General features: G+C 39.7%; 2 protein-coding genes across 2 annotated transcripts; both read left to right on the top strand.

Moving 5' to 3' along the window:
• The first annotated feature begins 1,628 nt into the window (after positions 1–1,628).
• plaua (plasminogen activator, urokinase a) lies at positions 1,629–5,372 on the top strand. Its single transcript, XM_079168344.1, has 11 exons — positions 1,629–1,764; positions 2,392–2,485; positions 2,591–2,651; positions 2,752–2,890; positions 2,974–3,056; positions 3,148–3,189; positions 3,282–3,462; positions 3,588–3,733; positions 3,857–3,997; positions 4,088–4,236; positions 4,861–5,372. The coding sequence occupies exons 2-11, from the start codon at positions 2,435–2,437 to the stop codon at positions 5,053–5,055; spliced, it is 1,188 nt and encodes a 395-aa protein (XP_079024470.1). The 5' UTR covers positions 1,629–1,764; positions 2,392–2,434; the 3' UTR covers positions 5,056–5,372.
• A 3,240-nt stretch (positions 5,373–8,612) lies between these two features.
• On the top strand, positions 8,613–11,281 carry LOC306702632 (uncharacterized protein; the record flags this gene model as incomplete). Its single annotated transcript, XM_079168273.1, has 8 exons — positions 8,613–8,687; positions 9,643–9,684; positions 10,072–10,161; positions 10,332–10,367; positions 10,444–10,625; positions 10,746–10,810; positions 10,965–11,065; positions 11,175–11,281. The coding sequence occupies exons 4-8, from the start codon at positions 10,355–10,357 to the stop codon at positions 11,279–11,281; spliced, it is 468 nt and encodes a 155-aa protein (XP_079024399.1). The 5' UTR covers positions 8,613–8,687; positions 9,643–9,684; positions 10,072–10,161; positions 10,332–10,354.
• Positions 11,282–12,121: the final 840 nt, after the last annotated feature.

Below are 12,121 nucleotides of genomic sequence, written 5' to 3'. Positions count from 1 at the left end.
AGCACCTGATACAGTATCACCAACACCTCTCACACCTCCTGTGCAACTGTAGAGTTCGAACAAAATCTAGAAGAGATGGATTAGAGCAAGTTGAGAAGGATAGGAGGAACTCAAATAGCTAAGTGAATATTAGGCCTTTAGCAGCCTGGAGCGTGACTGGTGGCCAGACTGTGCGGTGGGGAGGCAGAAGACTCAAAATGAAACACTCCAGGTTGCAGCTTGCCTCAACCACAACTATTCTGGGTTTTCCTGGGTTGGTTAATTTCTGTGTAACACAGTTCTTCTTTTGGTAAAACACCTGTGTGAAGCTTAAAGTACACATTTATCAGGGAAGGCTATTTGATTTAATAAATGTTTGTTTGTTATTCAGTTGTTCCACGCCTGCTGACTTCATGCATGTTGTACATGTTCATCTCATCCTTTAACGTTCTCTGGTTCACGAGGCCCTGCACAAAGGTGTCATATCCGCTTATTGTCACCATCAAAGAAGAGGAAATGTGAGTAACACCTGCGTCAGAGTATTTGATGAGGAAACATATAAAGCAAGGGGGGGTTTTAGTCTAAAAATCCCCGGGAGAAATGTATAACAATGCCCATTCTTTTAGAGGAAGCTGTATTAGTAATATTAGTATAAGATGTGCAAAGAATGAAAGACAGACACTCTGTCATCTAAACAAGATTCAAGTGAAGAAGGTGGCTGTGTGTAATATGTGCAGTATGTGTCATTTCTGGTTGTGATGTGCTTCAGTTGTATGCTATTTTTATTGAAACCGCAAATGCACCACGACAAAATGAAGGAAATTAACATCTACTTAATAGATGATGAATGATGATGAATCCCTGAGCTTTATTGTGATGTTTGCAAATTGACTACTTTGGTGGTACTTTCACCATAAATGCAACAGAGGAAATATCTCAAGTCTGAATTATCAGAAATTGACGCAAAAGAAATCAAGAAAGGTTTCCTTCACTATAATGATGCAGCCATACAAAATGGCACATCAACTTAGTCACTAAGTGTTTTAATGGGGCATTTGTCCAAGCAAATACATAATATATATATGTAACGTTGCCATATAGTGTGGTAAAATGTAATCTAATGTTATAAAATGTAATCTAATCTTGTAAAATGTTATCTAATTCCACAGCTTAAGTTTGACCAATTTGATCTGATACCATCAAGACCACTTGAGTTAGCTTAGATTTTAGAGAAAAAGAGACTTTGGATATACATTAAGGCATCATGTTATGCCTTTAACAAAGTAATACTTTGTCTCATGCATATGTTGTAGTTTCTATTTTGGGAAAATGTTTAGAATCAAATTGAGCTAATTGGTATGAAACTCATACCTGTCATACCTTTGAGCAGGATGTACTCTTCTGCACCCACAGCTGCAGCAGTTGTCATTGCACACATGACCAATTTTGGATATATCATTTTGAAAATTCTCACTGTGGTTTAAGAGGGTATGATGGGGCGTTCAGTGTGTGTCACAGGAAATGACTAATTCTTTTGGTCAAGACTTTGCTGATCAGCAATTGAGCCCCAGTGATGTTTTCATATTGTCTCCTAAACCACTCCCACTGGCCCGTGTGTTTTTAAATGAGACGGGGAGGATCAGCACTGCAGCACCAGAGCAACTAACAGCGTGAGTCTGGGTCAGCGACGACACGGGTGCATATCAGAGGATACAGAGAGGAGATCAAATCAACTGGAAGAAATAACAAAGAACTTCATCAGGGTTTGCAAGTCTGGACAGAAAGGTAAGCTGTAAGCAAGCATTCGTGACTGTGACAATTAGCAAAATATAAGAAGTTCTGTTACTTTACTGTCTGAATGTCAATTCAAGTCAGGTCAGTTTTATTTGTATAGCCCAATATCATAAATCACAAATTGTATTTGTGATTTATGTATGTATGTATGTGATACTATATAGTGAAGATGAAAGTGTTTGTTGACAGAAATCATGCAAAGTTAAGTTTAACCATACAACCATTTTGTCATTATCAACATGATGTTGTATCTTAGAAATATCTAGAAATTCGACGCTTGAACTGTACGTATTGCAAAACTACTGTGATGTAATGGTGCGCACATGCATTGAGTAATCAACTAACATAAATTGATATTGCACTGTACAGTGTTTACAGTACAGAGCGCACAGAGTGAGCATGCTCTATCTGTTGCTCTCACGTTAAAAACCTCTCCAGCACCGTTTTTTCTCTGAGACAAAGACAGCACATGTCCGTTCAGTAGTCACACTTGTTTCCGTCCTGCATTGTGCATTTAAATTACCTCCATATAAGGGCACATGAGCTTTGCATCTAGTCTTCGAGTTTACTTTGGTTCCATTTCTGTAATTTTGTTTCTTTTTTTCTGTCCATCTTCAGACAAAAATATCCCCAATAAGGAGAAGCGAAACCAGAAGTGAAGATGAAGCTGTTAGTCATTATTGCCATCTTTGCAGCATTCAGCATTGATGTGGTAAGCAATAATAAAAGGAAGTAACTTTAAGTTTCATAGACATACTGAGGAATGCACCGCGTTTTAAAGAAATGTCTCAATCGAGTTTGTCTGTGCTTCTTTCAGACTTTTTCACGAAGATCGTCCAGGAATAGTTGGTTACCTAAACCTGATCGCACGAACAGGGGTAAGCCAACTGTCAGGGCAACACTTACTATTCTGCATCTTGCTATTTGTTGCATCTGGTGATAGACATTAAATGTCTATTTGTGCAATGTGATCCTCAGAGATGTGTCAGTCTGGGGATGGGAGCAGTTACAGGGGATTTGTTTCTGAGTCGGCATACGGACGAAGATGTCTCAACTGGGACAGGTTTAACATCCCCTCAGGAGCTTCAAAGGGACTTGGCGACCACAATTACTGCAGGTATACTTTAAGTCACCAATCTGGGGCCTAGACATGTTTCAGAGAGGTTTCATGTGTTTAATATCATTTTACCTGAATGCCAGGAATCCTGACCAGATGATCATGCCGTGGTGTCGTGTCCGAAAAGGACGGAGGACCGTGAGAGAATTCTGCAACATTCCCAGATGTAAGGTTTGATTGGGGATTTTAAAATCATTGAAGTATTGTATATTTGATTTGGATCTTTCCATTAATGTCTCTTTACTGATCCCATACAGGTTCTACACCAACAACAAAACCTCCACCGGCTGTGGATACAGGTACGAATTGTTGTTTAAATATACTATTTCCTTAATATCATCTTGTGATTCTTTCATCATCGCTCACTGACTCGTCCTCTGTGTCCCTGCAGAGCTGACATGTGGTGAGAGGTCTGAGCGGAGGATGCACAAAATTGTGGGTGGTTCTTTCACACCCATAGAGTCGAACCCGTGGGTCGCCGCTCTCTTTCATCAGCGCAGCGGTTTCCTCTGTGGTGGCTCTCTCATCGCGCCATGCTGGGTTCTCACAGCTGCACACTGCTTCTCTGATGGGTGAGAAAAAACACTCACTCAGAAAATACAATGTACTCTCGTTTCTCAATGCAATGTGACTTAGATGTGTAGATATGCAGGCCTTTGTAGTATGTTTACATAGCTGTCTTTGTTTTTTTGTTCAGTGAGGGGACAAACATCAAGCGTCTGTCTGTGTACCTGGGGAAGACTGCCATCAATGACACTGATGCTGACAAGGAGCAGCGCTTCACTGTGGAAAAACTGATCATCCACCAACATTACAGCGATTCCAACTATGACAATGACATAGGTGCGCAGACTGTTACTGTGTGTGTGTGTGTGTGTGTGTGTGTGTGTGTGTGTGAAAAAGATAAAGAGCTGTACGGGTGCTTTGTGTGCAGGAGTCATAGCTGTGTTTGTCTTTGCATTTCAGCACTGTTGAAGATCAAAAGCAGAAATGGAGGATGTGCGGTGAGGTCAGCGTCTGCCCGGACAGTGTGTCTTCCTCCATCTCGCACTCAGCTTCCTGCAGGATTTCAGTGCAGCATCGCAGGATACGGGAAGGAGAGATTCAGTATGTACTGCAGAACCTCTAACCCACAGATTCATTAACCTGATCTCTGAGCCATTTCACTGATTCTTACTGACACCGTGTTGTCTGCAGTGGCGTTGCGTTACTCGCAGTTACTGAAGCAGGCCGAGGTGAAGCTGCTCTCGCGGACTGACTGCACAAGTCAATCGGACTATGGAGGTCGCCTCACTGAGAACATGATCTGTGCTGCGAGCCCTGACTGGAGCGCTGATGCCTGCCAGGTGAGCAAAGTCTATGAATGAATGTCTTCCACCTTGCTTTGAAAGTCAGCGCAAAAACAGAAAAAAGAACAGAACTCATGCAACATGTTATAAGTTTTAGCAGCATTAAAGGAGATTATCTCCCTAAGGTTATTGATTATATCCTCGTCTGTTTTATTCATTGTAATGGAATAATTTCTGTCAAATTATTGCTGGTGTTAAGACAGAATTGTATTACAAATTATTGTTTACAAATTGTATTACAAATTACTTTATTATACATCAGAATTTATTTAAAGAGGGGCTTACCCTGTCTGAAGGACCGGCCAGGCAACCAATAATTACTCAAGGGTTCAATAGAGGAATTTAGTTTCATTGCATAAATGCTGGCTCAGCCTAAAATAATAATAATTTGATAAATAATGAATACTTGGATATTAATCATACAATTTATCACATTTAAATATATTTTGGTGTACTGGTGGCTCAATGTGCCAAGAAGGCACAATATTGTTGCTTCAAATCTCAGGTTATTGTTTTGTTTATAGACAGTCAGTATCAATATGAGCATTTATAACAATAAACTTTATGATTGGATCTCTTCATGCTGTGAGCGTGACTGACTGTTGCATCCTCCTCTCGCAGGGTGACTCTGGTGGTCCGCTGGTGTGTGAAGCGGCAGGTCGGATGTTTCTGTTCGGGGTGGTGAGTTGGGGCGATGGCTGTGCCAGTAGGAACAAACCAGGAGTTTACACACAAGTCACCAACTACAACAAGTGGATCGCAGCCAAAACTGGGCTCTCCAAATACACCTCAGGATTCGTGTATCCCACAAAATGAAGCAATGGCAGAAAGTTGGGCATTTCATTTCTTAAAAGTTAAAATTTGGTAGCAGTTTTGTAGCTGATGGGCATTGCTGTTTTGCACGTTGACAATTTAATGTAGCCTTTCGAAGTGAACGTTTTTTTTTACTGTAACATATTTGACTGTATATAGTGTATAATACTTTTGTATATGGACTTTTCATACCAAGAGTAGGACTTTTGTTAAAGCTATTTGAAAATAAGTATATTTATCTAATTTAATGTAATAACCATTTCCTCTTGTAGAAGGCTGGCCCTGCTTTTGTGCATTTTTTTTTTATAATAAATGAAATATTTACATTACATATTCATCGTGTTCATGAATTTCCAAGGCCTAAATGTGTGTGTCTCTCTCTCTCTCCTTTACATGATGTGCACACTCTATTCAACACATGCAGACATGTTCCTGTGTTGACACTGTATGCCTAACGAAGAGTAGAGAGCCTCTGCTAGAGGACTGAAATATGTGAATACTGTATCTTATGAAATGAACTGCAGAAACGTAGCGATCCAAAACAACTGAGTTTGGTACTCTGACAGTTTGTGTGAACTCTTTCAGTTCAGTTTGTCCTTTAGTGAAAGAGTCCATAAGTCAAACACTGGAGGGCACTGTTGGGTAAAAAATGACATTCAGGCAGCTCATCAATCTCAAACATACTGAAAGTCACAAGTATGTTAGTATAAACAACAATGACATCCAAACTGAGTCAGTATCTTCATAAGTGAAGACACTTGAATGTTAGATACACACTTGTTACACTTTTTAGAGACAGTGAATAGTGGGATGCAAATTATTGAAGACACATATGACACATAAGAAAGCAATCTCACTTGTTTTTCTTGTCGGACTTGACTTCCAGCTTATACTTGCTTTTTATGGACAGTGCACAGGAAATACTGCAAATAATTAACATTGTTTAAAACCTTCACAGGGAAGCTCCTCACACAAAATGATGTTGGTGGAGTCAAACCGTTGGAATCATTTTGATCTCCTGTTTCTTATGTTGAGGTTGTAATGGAGAGATAGAAACTAAGGCCATGAATAAACAACATTATTCATCAATACACCAGAGATGCCTTTTTTAATGCAACGATATGCTCAGGATTACAAATAGGTGCAAATTAAATGAAGCATGATTGGTGATGGTAATGTCATTAATGATTCAGGTACTTAATCATGAATCACAGTATTGGACTACCTGATGATGCTATTACAATTCATCGTGAGGGGAACATAAATGTGTGTATTTAAATTTCATGACGACCAATCAAATAGTTGTTAAAAACATTTCACTCAAAGCCACAAATGTCAACCTCCTAGTGGCAATAGAAGAAGAGTCAGGGGATCAGCAAAGTCACAAGGTTTTATTCTCTGGGGACCATGAATGTTTGTGGCAGTCCATCTAATAGTAGTTCAAATATTTTAGTCTGGACCAAACTCCATAAGGCGGTTCATTTTGTCAGGATAATTGATGCCATACTGTATTGTCACAATATAACAAATTACAAAAGATAGCGAGCGCTGACTTTGGGTGTACAAACACCAGCTGCACATAGTTTCTGTCCCGGAATCAGCTGCAATGAAGGCAAAGTAGGTCACTACACTTTTACTCTTCTTAGGAGAAACTATTGTTTATATCCATATGTAGCATGGTACAAATGAGAGTAGCTCTGCTAAACATGGCTCTGAGGAGAAGGCCAAGTGTCCCCTCTCGTAGGCCAACTTATGATTCCCAGGAAAGTCTCAGTGTGGAGCAGCGAGTGTTTACATGCTCAGTTGTCCACTGACTCACGCCCCATACCTCCATCCCCCACACCCTTCCCAAAAAAAGCAACATGTCACAGGAACGCTGAGCACCACTGCTCCAATCATGACAAACAATCGATCAATGCAAGTACATACAATGGCAACACAAAGAGATGAATGATGAGTTGTGGCGCAATCATTTTAGCACACTCTTGCGCTGAACAACCACAATCCAACTGGTCATCGCATCATTATTGAACGCATACTTCAAAACCTCTCTAAGCAACCTGCTGCAATGCTTTTTATCAAAGTCTGTTTGGACAAGTCCACATATACAGATTGTTCACAGCAGTGCTACTGGAGCCAATCACAGTCGGTCCTATTCCTTCTCAATTACTCACCGTAAGCAGTTTACTTTACTGCTTCTCTACTCTGCCTCCACCCATATATGGATTTGAGATGCTGCGAGTATGAGTCTTACTCCTCTTTAAGGACAATTCCTGAGGAATAGGAGAGGAGAGGAGAGGAAAGGAGACAATGGATGAGAGGAGAGGAGAGGAGACAAGAAGAAAGGAGAGTACCAGGGTGTATTCTAACCAGGTGGACCAGAGTGTCCAGTCCCTCTGGTTTGGATTGCAGCCACTTGTCTACACCCACATTAGGGACACACACACACACACACACACACACACACACACTCAGGAGGGTCAGTTGATCTTTGGTCTCCGGGTGTCAGAGGTATAAATACCACTGTTTTTGCTGCGGGAGTCTCTAGTTTCCCCAACACAGATTCAGATCAGACACCACAACTCAGCAACCACACACACACACACACACACACACACACACACACACACAACACCCATAGTTACGGTTAAATCTGATTATTTCACTACCTGTCAGGTGGGTGTTAAACCATTGGGACGGCTGTTCATCTGGGATTCTCTGAGTCAAAGTAAAGAAGTTGGAGAAAGAGTGTGTGTGAGGGTAAGGTTTAGGATCTGAACGACTCCTTCTGCTGTACAGACTCCTTCTTTCAGCTGCAAGTTGAATCGTTGGTCTTTATTTAGACCTGGACATTTAGGCCCGGTGACATGAACCCCTGACCCACCTTTTAATGAGCATAGATCATATGTCAGATGAAGGTTTGAAGCTTCATTAAAACACAACACACCACCAGTTTTCTTCACCATTAGGGTGCAGCTCCCGATCTCATCTCCAGTGTTGGTTTCACGGATGGGAAGCAGACCTCTATCAGGCTGCACAGAGCAGCTTCCCAACACTATCAACAACCTCTATCTGTTGTAGCCCAGTGAGCACTAACCCGGATTTCAACGTTGATATTTGGTTTAAATCGCGGTGAAATCGGGTCTGAACGTCTTAGACCTATTTTCACCCTCATTTCAACCGGCTAAATTACGGTTACAATATCAACGTGTCACAAAACACCAATTTCTTTTAAAATATTGATGGTGTGTTCAGTTGTAGGTTGAAAGAGACGCGATTTTGGTTACTTTAAACTTATTTCTCCAAAATGATATTATGCTGGCCGTTGATATGTGGTCTATACGAAGACGCGATTTCAACGCATTTAATGTTTCATATAAAACGTCATAAATATGGAACTATAGACTCTGTGCTGTCAACAAGAAGCTCCCAGGACATCATCATCTGGTCCGTTAAATACATTACTTTTAAATCAGACAGTTTGCTTACAGCTGTAACGCGCATGCGCAAGTCCTCTACGCCACAGTCTGGAGCTTCGACTGCACCGCCAGAGACGAACAGCAGCAGACACGTTGCGGCTCCAGAGCATCGAGAAACGGGCTACTAAACCCAAGGCTTAACGCTCCACATACTTTGTAAGTACATTGACTATTTTAAACCTTAAATTATAACCATTTCTTTCACTTTATGCTGCCCACACGATACTGGATGGGCTGCTCGTTCTGGCATGCTAGCTTGTGCTAGCTTGTAACGTTAGCATGCCAACTTAGCACGTGCTGCTGCGACGATACAAATTAAACGTAAAAAGTAAACTTAAATAGTCTCCCAGACTTTAATGTACAGTATGTGTATGTTTGGTGTTACTAATGCATTTGGCTTCGTGGACTGTCGTTACCTATAAAGTACTTTTAAAGCCCATTTCGCATCGGAAATACACTGCAGAACGCGAGAGGGGCTAATTACAGATTGGATGGGGGAGGAAGTAAACAAGGCCTGTTTTGCAACCAATACGGCCAAAACATTGTATGTTGCTGCATGCTAAACAGCAAAAAATGTACAGTATAATACAGTGTAATGCACAATGTTGAGAATGTTACTCTATAAATGTAATAGCTAGTAATATTTATCTTGTTAATAGTGTAATAAGTAAGCTGTATTTACTTTATTAATGACACGTTACTTATTACATGTGAGTACATTTTCATTATTTTTTGTACAACTTTTTTTAACTGGACAATAATGCTGAAAAGTTTTATTCACCATAAATAGGCAGTGTAAACCTCACAACACTGATCAACATTTAATACTATCCAACTTGTATTAAAGTTCTTCAATATAACTTGATTTAAAATTATAAAGGGCTACTATAATGATTGATCTTTTCTACATATATTCTAGCCTAAGCCTTTTAGCAAAAGTCAATTTGGGTGTAACCCCTTTGTAATCACCAACATTTTGATAAGAAACTGTTAGTTAATTGCATGTATTTTTCTCGGTAACTGTAACTGATTCCAATTATATTTATTTGGTAATATAATAATGTAATTCTACCTAACAATGTACTAATTGTAACAATATTTTTATTTACAGGCATCTTCCCTGTCAAACACCCACATGGACAACATGGACAACGTAAGTTGTCTACATGAAATGTACTTGAATTTGTCAATTCTCCGCACAAGCTGAATCTAACACAACTACATTTTACATTACAGTAATTAAACGTCTGCTCAAACAATAATGGATTACAATTATTTGAAAGAATGGAGGGTACGAAAAGCCAAAATTGATGCTTTAGCTACTTCCAACACAATTGATGGTGGACAGGAGGGATCTTTTGCACACGTGGAATCCGACACATCTGTTAATGAGGGTTCTAACACGTCTCTACGAGAGGACTTGTCCATGTCTGCACTCGAGGGGTGTTCTACACACTCTGTCTTTTTCTGAAGTTAATAACATTTTTCATTGACATTCCACACTGTTCATGCTAATGTATCATGATTTTACTCTTGTTAGGTTCTGTGCGCACTCACCTAGAGGCCAGCACCATCAGCCCAGAACTGTCAGACCATGGGCACAGAAGTCCGCAGACACAAACACAAAGAGGTGAGGCTGAACCACTAACAAAGTACTACATTCTGCCCTGTAATAAAGACCTGAAAGTATCTCCTAATTTCTTTGACTTTCAACTTCGTATGACTCAACAAAATACTTGACTGACATGTTCAACACAGTATCATAACATTCCTTTTCCATCTGTCCATCAATTTCGCCAGGCAACAAGAAAAGTCTGTTTCCGATGTCCACAGCAAGTAAGTAATAGCTTTTAGACTGAGGGATTTGTCTATAATACCTACATCAATGACCATTTAATGTTTTTTTTTAAAGAATTCCAGAGGGTGGTGCTGGGAAAATTGGTGGACCTCATTGAGGAAGTGAAAAGAATTGGGAGAGGGGTAGAGAACGAAGGACTTGAGAGACAGGTGCCAACATTAAGAAACAACAAGGAGCTGGATGAGCTGGATGAGCTGGAGGGCAAGCTGCAAAATGCTGAGCAGCGGGCATTGTTGGTAAAAAAAGAAAAGATTTTTAAAGATAATTTCTTTTTAAGCTTTAAACATTTATGAAAAAACTGAAGTCGGTTTCTAAGAGCACAGAGCAATAGATTGTACGCCTTTATTTTTAAACAGGTTCATCTGCTGGCCAAAGTGGGGGGGAAGAATATCAAAGATGCCACAAATAAAATCATGGACAGGTATGAACGTCATACCAACACGGTAATATCTGACAACTAAAGAAGTGGAAATAAAATGTATATGGCATGGACATCATGGAGCCATTCTAAACAGGTGAGCATTACTGAACAGTTGAAACAGCTTAAGTGACACTATGCGTTTTCTTATTCACAGACTCTTCACAAACAGATTAATGGCCACTTTCAATATGAAAGGAGGTGGTCATAAGAAAAAGAGGGCCTTCAGGGAAACTGAAGTCTACGCCGTTGTTAAAGGTAATATATGTTCTAATATGCAAAATACATTTAATGCATGGTTGTACAGTCAAAGTCTCTCATTTCATGATCTACTATATTCAATAATGCTATTCTCCTAATTTTATAGAGGCTGTCATACGGTCCGACCAAAGTGCCACAGAGTCAGCAGTTGACAGAGCCATGGCAGACCATCTGAAACAGGCTCCTGGGAGGTCCGGTGGGGGTGGCTTTTGAAGCGGAAAAAAACGTTATGTTTACCCCACACTAGTTTTATTTCCATAGTTGTTCAGCTTTAATATGTTATTGTGCTTTTCTTGTTATTTTTATATGGTTCATTAATAGATCCAAATGTTAATATATTATGATTATTTAGCTTTATTTTTGTTATATTATTGTTCCATTTTATTGTGCTTTTATTTAATAAATGTAATTCATGTTATTTTTAGATTGTTCCATTTCATTTTGCTTAAAAATACTTCGTGTTATATTGTTCATGCATTGTTTGTTAATAAATCTAAATGCATCAAAAGCATTGTGTTGTCCTTTTAAGTGAAAAATGTTAATGTATTATGAATAAGTATGTAACTTTTAATGTGCTGTGGCTTGTCTAGTTGTCATCCTATACCCAGAAGTAGCCTACTGTATGCATTTTGGCATTTAAAACACGGTTAAAGGTGAACGTTTTTTAGACGACTATATATAGTCGTTGTTTAAACGTTTAGGTTTAGACCAGATTTCAACGGGATTTGCGATACTGGCTTTCAACTGATAAATGTGGATGTGGTTTCTTAGTAAGCATCTAAAATGAGGATATACTATTATTAGCACAATGTAGAGGACGAAAAATTGTAGTATTGCAAATCCCGTTGAAATCTGGTCTACGCGTGAACGTTCAATCACCGTCTATGAATAGTCGGCGAAAAAACTTTCACTTTTGAACCAATTCTGAACGTCTTTTCAACGGTGGGCGTAGACGTCTTTTGAACGTCTTTTCAACGGAAAAATGCTCACTGGGAGACGTTAGCCCCCTCCTCTGCATATAATCTGCCACATCTTGGAATCACAATCTCTTCC

Source organism: Pholis gunnellus, assembly GCF_910591455.1.
Source record: "Pholis gunnellus genome assembly, chromosome: 11".
Classification (NCBI taxonomy): domain Eukaryota; kingdom Metazoa; phylum Chordata; class Actinopteri; order Perciformes; family Pholidae; genus Pholis; species Pholis gunnellus.
This window is presented reverse-complemented; position numbering and strand designations above follow the sequence as displayed.

Excerpts from the sequence above, each read along its gene's own strand:
- plaua (XM_079168344.1), top strand. The coding sequence starts at position 2,435 with ATGAAGCTGTTAGTCATTATTGCCATCTTTGCAGCATTCAGCATTGAT. Across the intron at positions 2,891-2,973 it reads GGCGACCACAATTACTGCAG|GAATCCTGACCAGATGATCA; the intron begins GTATACTTTAAG and ends CCTGAATGCCAG. Across the intron at positions 3,057-3,147 it reads ATTCTGCAACATTCCCAGAT|GTTCTACACCAACAACAAAA; the intron begins GTAAGGTTTGAT and ends GATCCCATACAG.